The following is an 8894-nucleotide window of genomic DNA, read 5'->3' as shown; positions in this document are numbered from 1 at the left end:
AAACATTTGTATAAGGTTGTAAATTATGTCAGTGTCCTTGTTATTGTTCTTGTGGTTGTTATTATGTGGGCCTATGTGTTTTTATTATTGTATCCTACTACTGTTTAAATAGAGAAATGCGCCTGTTTGGACAGTGATCTATTCTCTGTACACTGAGCCATAGTGTTTTAGGGGACTTTGTCAGACTAGCGTAGTTGTACCCATCTGTCTGTGTCCCTTTTATGCCAATATATGGATATCTCAGTATCTTTGTCAGTCCTCCCTTTTAAGTGATGACTTTTTTTAAGACAAAAGTTAGATTTTAGTAAATTTTCACCCATTCATTCTGGATGGGGACCCAAATGCATTTGGGTCCCCATCCGGAATCAATGGGGGTAAATTGACTAAAATCTAACTTTTGTCTTAGGAATGCAAAAAAATACACAAACATGACATTACTGAAGTCAAGTCCCCATGGCATGAGTAATCAATAGAAAAAAGTTCATTTTGGGGGGTGAACTACTCCTTTAACTCCTCCTTGGGAGATCACCCTACCCTCTGCCTACCCTGTATGCAATGAGCCAGGCTCCACAGTTGTGATTGGCTAGGGGCTCTGGGATACGCCCACTGCTCTAGGAAGGTGATTATTTAAACCCCAGCAGCAGCTGAGCAGAGCATTGCAGATGCAGACTCTAGAGTGAAGACTAGCAGAGTGGAGGTGAGTTCAGGTCAGGTGAGTAGTTTGCAAACTGTAACGTTACTGGTAAATTCTAGTTGTTTTGAAATGTTTTGACCCAAGTGCAAAAGTTGTGTCATATCCAGTGTTTTTTACCTATGTAAAAATATCAATACCAAACGTAGAAGTACTCTGTTTGTTTTGAAACGTTGAACTTGTGTGACCCAAAAACGTTGCCCTGAAACATGACGGTCGTTGTTAATCTGCAACGACCGTCATGTTTCAGACTATATCGCAGCAGGTGTGGAACCTCACTGTCTGGAGTTAACGGTTAACGTTGTTGTTTGCTAAACAGACTTTTGGGGCAGAGGCCTTGGCCACTAGCTTGGTAATTTTAGCTTACATTGTTGTTCGTTTGTTTACTAAACTGTTTTTCCGATGTGTTTTTTTTTTTTACGTTATTTTGTCCTTCTAGCTTTTTTTCATAACCGGCGACAATGCCTTCCAAGACTGTGAAAGCCTGTGTTGTGGTCGCCGCTCAAGTCAAGAAGAAAGCATTAAGTAAGTGCGTCATTGGTCAAGTATGAAAATAAAAAGGCTACTCGCATGTTTGCTTTGCATTGTGAGCTGGAACGGCTATTTTCCAATGGACAAAATGTATGTAGGCTATGGCTGAAGTGTTATTGTAATGATAACCAAAATCTACAAAGTAACTGAAGTTTTCAAATAAATGTGAAGTAAAGGCAGGACTACAATATTTGAACCCGAGATCTAGAGGAGTGGAACTTTTGGAAATTGGAAATACTAAAGTACAAATATCTAAACTGGACTTAAAGTACAGTAATTAAGTAAATGTACTTAGTTACTTTACACCACTGAAAAATGTGTCCAGAGAGAGTGCAATAATTCATCTGCTGCTCTTGTTTTTCTGTGCCTGCTACACCAGACAACTCCAGCTTCTTCAAGGCTACACTGAAGACCAACAACAAAGCTCTGGCCCTGGAAGTGAATGTCTTAAAGAAGAAAAATAAAAAGCTGCAGATGATCAACATGCTCCTTCAGAAAGAGAACCAGGCACTGCAGTTTACTCTGGCCACCAGCAGGCACAAGGAAAGGAAGTTGGTTAGTGTTTTTTTCACAAATAATCAGTCATCAGTGGTGGAAAAAGTATTCTTCACATGTTTTACTCAAGTAAATGTATCAATATGGCTGAAGTGTTTTGAATGATGATTAAAAGTAACTAAAGTGTTCAAATACATTTAGTTGAGTAAAAGTACAATATTTTAATCTGAGATGTAGTGAAGTAAATGTACTTAGTTACTTTACACCACTGTCAGTCATATAGTGCTGTATGTTCTCAACCTGTGGTGTTGGGACCCCACATCTGGGGACCCACATGAGGGTCCCCTGATGACGTGAAGTGACTTTCTAATGACTTGAAGCCTTTTTAATACCTAAAAAGACCATTGCTGCATCATAAATAATGAACAAACTATTCACCTTATCCCTGGCCCCGCCCACTGCTTCCTGTTCATGTCCTGAAAGTTCCTAGAAAACATCATTTTGTTTTCTGTTGTCTTTGCATTAAAATGTCAGTAGATGGCGTTCAGGGCTCTGTGTGTGTGTGGCTTGCTTTGTGATATTTGTTAAACCAGTGGTTCCCAAACATTTTCATATCAAGGACCCCAGATTAATATATTTGTCCAGTTGCAGACCCCATCTGAAAATGTGTTGCCAGGGACCTCCACACAAGATTTGTGGTGTTAAAATGTTTCAGAAACGGTTTACTTTCTTCTCTTCAATATGTTTGTCTTCAATTGTACTTGCAGTACTTGTAGGCTACTTGGTTACTTTACACCACTACAAAACACAAGCTGCATTGTGAGCTTGTAGATTGGATTGTTGATTTATTATTGCATTCAGTTGGACATCAGTGAGTATACATGTGTGCCACCGCTGATGGCCGTGTTTGATTTATTATAATTTGTGCATGGGAGATCAGCATGTAGCTTAGCCTTAGAATGGCTGTGATATTTTATACATTTAATATATTCCATACAAAGCCATAGGTCGCTCCTGTGCCCGCCCGGGTAGCAGACTGATCTTCGCAGCATAAAATGATGCCGCACTGCGACTTCCTGTGACTTGGAGTCGGATGTTGTCCTCTAGTTTCATATCCATTTGAAGTTCTGGCAGAAAACGTGTCTTTAGTAAAATATATTTGGAATACATGAAATGTGATACATCACAGCCATGGGTCTTGTTCTATTATTTTGACTGACAGGTGAAAATAAAAGGTGCAAAGGCGAACTGGTATGTGAGCACTGTTAACTAATATTCACCTCTACAAACCCTAGTTGTCGGCTTATTAGTCTGCTTACCTACATATCACCTACCTTCCTTGACACTCTAGTTCAGTGGTTCTCAAAGTGGGATCTGGGTACCCCCAAGGGGTCCTTGGAGGAATTCCAGGGGGCCCCATCAAAATGTGGCTGTTCAAAAATGGCAGATATACAAGCTCAGTGTGTAGCTTTGTGCCATGCTGCCAGTTTGAGCATAATCTTGATTATTGAATTTGAACATTTTAGGATTGGGGTCCACGGCCCAAATATATCAATTTGGGCGTCCTTGGCACGAATAAGTTTGAGAACTACTGCATGGCTACACTAATTGTAGCCTCCCATGACTATTTCTTGTGATGGGCACACAGAGTTGAACAAAAGGAGAGATCTTTCATGCTGTTTTGTTCTTTCCACAGATGATCATCCTTAAAGATCTCCAAAGCCTGTACTCTCCTGATGATGTAAGGACATTTCTCAGACATGTTATTTTATTTATAAAACATACGCACACACACTTAACCAAAAGTCAAAACGTTTGATCGGTGACTAAGTGGGGGCATTCACTTTCAATTAAAGTTAAAATATGGCGATCAGACACCAACAATGTATCAGAATCAGTTGTTACATTACAGGTGTACGAGTCAATCAGTGACGTGAACTTGTTTTCGTGCAAGCTCCCTTATTTTGTCATTTTCCAGGGGCAGAGGGATAGCAAGGAGAAAAATATAATTGTGGCAGTTTATCCCCTTTTGCAACCTGGTTTCCCCAGTTGTAAAATATTTTAAAATAAATGTAATTGCAGATCTACCCCATCGTGTTGTGAGCTTGACTTGTAGATTGGCAATTTTTGCTTTTTCATTTTGCAATCACCTGGAAAAGCTCTACACTGTCCTGTAAATGTAATTTGGGGAGAAGACTTCATATGCCCAATAGTATTACTATAATGTGGTTGTGTTTGATTTTCAGGACCCTCCAGCATCTGAAGAGTACAGGCAACCTTTTAACACAGACAATATTCAGATGCAGAGGTGAGAACATTTAGAAAGCTATGGGGTACATAATATGCTCTTGTCTTGCGTATCTGCTCTGATTTCAGAGCATTCAGGCCAGGGTTTGATGTCATAGGCGCTCTGATATCGGTTCATTTATGGCCAGAATAAATGCTCATTAACTAATGTTGCCCTTTTTTAATAATCCATATTAATTTGAATTCATCCCATGTTTTTAGTAGATGTGTGTTGATTACAGTGTGAAGTAGTTCCTTTGCCTTGGTCAGATGCTTGGATAACCCAACACTTCATTTTGAGTTGTCAGCGTGTGCTCCAGTGTTCCCCTGAATTTGCCTATATTTTCGAACGCAACCCATGACATGTTCTTATCAGCATTCACTTAACCATTAAGACCTGAGGCGATTCTACAAATGCCTTCTAAATCAGTAGTTCTCAAACCTTTTTTGTGACAAGGACCCCCAACATGTATATTTGAGCACTTGGCAGCACAAATAGATGTGCTGTGAGCTTGTGTATCTGCTATTTTTGAGAACCACTGCTATAAATCCTGTGTGCATTTGACCCCCCCCCCCCCTTCTCTCCCCCCCACTCAGAGGTAAACGAACAGGTCAGTCAGCTCCCAAGCCAAGTCTCCCAAAGAATGACTCTCAACACAGCACCTCAAGGTCTGTTGAATGCCATGGCGGCCCCACCAACTCTATTGGTATAGTACTGATATTTTTATGTACATTTCATTTTACAGTAAACAATGGAATATAATATGTATGTATTGTATTTTATTAAACTACACTCATGGCACATTCCCTGTGTAATTTTATCTTGGTGAATATAAAATGCATGTTGAGAGGATTTTGTACATTTGAAAGTGTCGTTGACAATGAAAACATTAGCAAAAAAGAACTTTACATTCTTTATTTGCGCCACTGTACATCTAATACTGTTTTTTTTTTTGTAGTTGCTTGTATATATTGGTGGGTTTTGGGGGCTTGTTTCTGAAGTGTAGTTGCTTATTTGGGGCTAGTTTCATAATTTTAAACCAGTCGTCCTCAAACATTGGGGTTCAAGTCAAGAACCCCCAAATTAAAATGTGTGTGTGTGTGTGTGTCCCCCCCGTAGCTTGTAGACCGGCTGGTTTAAAGTATTCGTGGCCTTTTTTGGGCTTGTTTTCATACCTACTTGCTTATTTCTCTCGCAGAATCTAACACTGATGAGTCGCCATCTCTTGACCATCCAAGTAGCATGGCCATGGCTGCTGCTGAACAAGAGAACACTGTACTTCTGGACACAGAGATGGAGCTGACTGCGTCTGAACAAAGTGCTGTCAAGAAAAAGAGACGCTACATTATCCAGAAGACTCAAGTGGGGGAAAAAGCAGTGCCTGTTCATGTTGCAGTTCAGCCTGAAGCATGTCCAGGTGTGGTATACTGTTTCATACATGCTGTATTGATCAACACATTCCCTATTATCTATGTGGTTACAAGTAGTATGTATTTGTTCATGGACCACCCCATCTAAAATGGGGTGTGCCAGGGACCTGTGTGTGTTATTTTTATGGTGAGCTTGTAGACCGGATATTTTCAAATGGCTAATGGATGGTTTAAAGTATTCGTGGCCTTTTTTGGGCTTGTTTTCATACCTACTTGCTCATTTCTTGCAGAATCTGACAACACTGGTGAGTCGCCATCTCTTGACCATCCAAGTAGGATGGCCAAGGCAGCTGCTGAACAAGAGAACACTGTACTTCTGGACACAGAGATGGAGCTGACTGCATCTGAACCAAGTGCTGTCAAGAAAAAGAGACGCTACATTATCCAGAAGACTCAAGTGGGGGAAAAAGCAGTGCCTGTTGTTGCAGTTCAGCCCGAAGCATGTCCAGGTGTGGTATACTGTTTTCTACATGCTGTATTGATCAATTTATTCCCTATTATGTATGTGGTTAGACCATCAGTAATAAGAAAAGTCTTGGTTATTTTTTTTTTTAGGTTTTACAGTGGTGGTCAAAGTACTCAACCACAAGTAGTATGTATTTGTCCATACATGGACCACCCCATCTAAAATATATTGTGCCAGGGACCCCCGTACCAGATTGTGGTGTTAAAAAAAACTCTTCTGTGTGTGTGTACTTTATTTTTATGGTGAGTTTGTAGACCGGATATTTTCAAATGGCTAATGGATGGTTTAAAGTATTCGTGGCCCTTTTTTTTTTGGGGCTTGTTTTCATACCTGCTTGCTTATTTCTCGCAGAATCTGACAACGCTGGTGAGTCGCCATCTCTTGGCCATCTCAGATGTTCTCTTGCTGAACAAGAGAACATGCTTCTGGACACAGATATGGAGATTACTCAATCTGTGAATACTGAAATAATTGTAGTCGCCGAACAAAGTGCATGTCCAGGTGTGGTATACTGTTTTGTACTGTATTGTTCAACACATTCCCTATTACAGTTTAGGCATTTAGCAGACGCTTTTAATCCAAAGCGACTTACAATAAGCAGATACAACATCACAATAATAAACAAGATTATTATGTATGTGGTTAGACAATCAGTAATAAGAAAAGTCTTGGTTATTTTTTGTGGTTTTACAGACAGTGGTGGTCAAAGTTAAAGTACTCACATACAAGTAGTATGTATTTGTCCATGGCAAATATATTGTGCCAGGGACCCCCATACCAGATTGTGGTGTTAAAACTATTCCAAATATATACAGTATACTTTTTCTTTATGGTGCGCTTGTAGACCGGGTATTTTCAAATGGCCGATGGATGGTTTAACTTAAGTGTTCATTGGCCTTTTTTTATTTCTCTCTCAGAATCCTGCAGCACTGGTGATAAGTCGCCATCACTCTCCTCTGCTCATGCTCTTGACCATCCAAGTAGCATGGCCATGGCAGCAGAGAACATTGTGCTTCCAGACACAGAGATGACTGCATCTGATACCCAAATAGTTGTAGTCACTGGAGAAAGCGCTCTCAAGAAGGGACGCACCATGAAGGAGAAGACTACTATGGGGAATAAAGGTGTGGTATACTGTATGCTACATGTCGATCACCCCCCCCATATGTGGTTTGACAATTAGTAATAAGAAAGGTCTTGGTTATTTTTGTGGTTTTACAGTGGTGGACAAAGTACTCAACCCCAATACTTCACCACAGTATAAATGCTTTAACTCAGTCAAAACTTAACGTATTTTAACAGTATATCACCACCTTGCTGTATTAAAATAAATAGCTGTTGCCTCCTAAGCAAAGTCTCCCAAAGAAAGACCCATGACAAACCACCTCAAAGTCCACATGCGAAAAGTTGCGCTGTATGTTGTAGAAATGCTACAGCCAGGACTTTTTGATGTCCGGAGCTACGACCAGGTTTTGTAATTGTAACCCACAGCGCTGGCTAAACTTGTTTATGTGAATTTCATTTGTTTTCTGCAACAGGGAGGGTGCCCTTGGGGAGAGAGGATAACATGGCCTCGGATAAGGGACCCTTGAGGCCTCGGAGGACATGCAGTGCCATCGTTGATTATAAGGATCCAGCAATAAATTGGTAAGTTGATTACAGGTAGTCATCAAAAAGGAACGTTCCGTTATTGGTATCGCCCTGACTATCGAGATTGTCACAGCAGCTTACCCTACTGCATGCAGTACAGTAGGGTAGCTTACCCTTCTGCAGTACAAGGGTCATGCTCTGCATATGTCTTTGAGGAGGACTTTCAGGTGTTTTAGGAATCCCTTTGTCCACTCTTTTATCCTTATGTTCTCATTTGCTTTGACTGTATTTCCAACTGCATGTTGAGAGCTGGTGACATTATGATTTTCCTCTTTGGGGCTCAAAGTATATCTAAAATAGGGTCCCCAATAAAGTATACCTAAGGTGAGGACCTAAGCTAGAAACCGGTGTAGCTGTAGTGTGTATATTTATCACACACGTATTAATGAATTATTTAGTGCTTTTCACTGGAAGTGAGTGCTTCCCAGGAAATATGAGGTGCTAAGTTGAGATGTCTCTTTTTGATTAGCAAAATGCGGCGTGGCGACAGAGGGAGCGACATGGAGTTCCTGAGCTCTCCCATATTTAAATCCTTGAAGAAGAAGAGACCGAAGTCTTCACATCGCAAGACTGAAGACCAGCTGGCTACACCGGAGATGTCTGGCCTGGGAGACGCAAGCCTCCTTCACCTCCGCACTTAGCCTTTCAGCCATGTTCATCTTGGATGCCTGGGATGATACTTGGGAGTCTGGACGGCAGCCACTGCCAGAGCTTCAGCCCACCAACTCAATTCCAGTAACAAATGTACATACTGTATGTTTCAGAATGCACCTCCCGTGGCACGTAGTGAAACCTGTAGGTCTACCACAACTAGGGATGAACTTCGCAGTGGTATTCCAATACTGTTTTAAATTGTCTTGTTTTATTGGGGTTTAGGTAAAAAAAAAATCTTTGCTTTTATTTCCATGTTTTAATGTTTGTCTTAATGTTTGGTATTAAACATTATTTTACCATATTATGCTTGTTGGGACTCAATTTGAAATCCTTTGGGGAAATTACTCTACTCAGTTCCTTTGAAAACATTGAGCCAGTTTCCAACAAGATGGAACAACACTTCCTTCTAATGGTTACTCGGCATATTGACAGATTTACTCACTGCTAGCCTGCATTTCAGATGTCTACAATAAATAGTAATACTGCACAATGCAATACTATTTATTTAAACAAATGTAATAAAATGTAGCAAAGTGACATGAGTATGAGTATGCAACCTCAATGTTGCATAAAGGGTTCCTCAATGTCTCTGTTCAAAGGTCAACCTCAATGTTGCATAAAGGGTTCCTCAATGTCTCTGTTCAAAGGTCTGTCTGCCCTGAAACTGTAGGTAGTCCATATACTAAAATG

General features: G+C 40.5%; 1 protein-coding gene across 1 annotated transcript; it reads left to right on the top strand.

Annotated features, from left to right (window-relative positions):
• The first annotated feature begins 676 nt into the window (after positions 1 to 676).
• LOC308308549 (uncharacterized protein) lies at positions 677 to 8505 on the top strand. Its single transcript, XM_080753966.1, has 12 exons — positions 677 to 712; positions 1131 to 1216; positions 1602 to 1777; positions 3414 to 3458; positions 3964 to 4025; positions 4601 to 4710; positions 5203 to 5421; positions 5665 to 5883; positions 6252 to 6401; positions 6818 to 7024; positions 7439 to 7547; positions 8020 to 8505. Exons 2-12 carry the CDS (start codon positions 1153 to 1155, stop codon positions 8189 to 8191), a joined length of 1533 nt encoding a protein of 510 aa, XP_080610092.1. The 5' UTR covers positions 677 to 712; positions 1131 to 1152; the 3' UTR covers positions 8192 to 8505.
• Positions 8506 to 8894: the final 389 nt, after the last annotated feature.

Source organism: Nannobrachium achirus (genome assembly GCF_963921795.1).
Source record: "Nannobrachium achirus genome assembly, chromosome: 23".
NCBI lineage: Eukaryota > Metazoa > Chordata > Actinopteri > Myctophiformes > Myctophidae > Nannobrachium > Nannobrachium achirus.
Note: the sequence above shows the minus strand (reverse complement) of the source record. Positions and strands in the feature narration are given on the sequence as shown.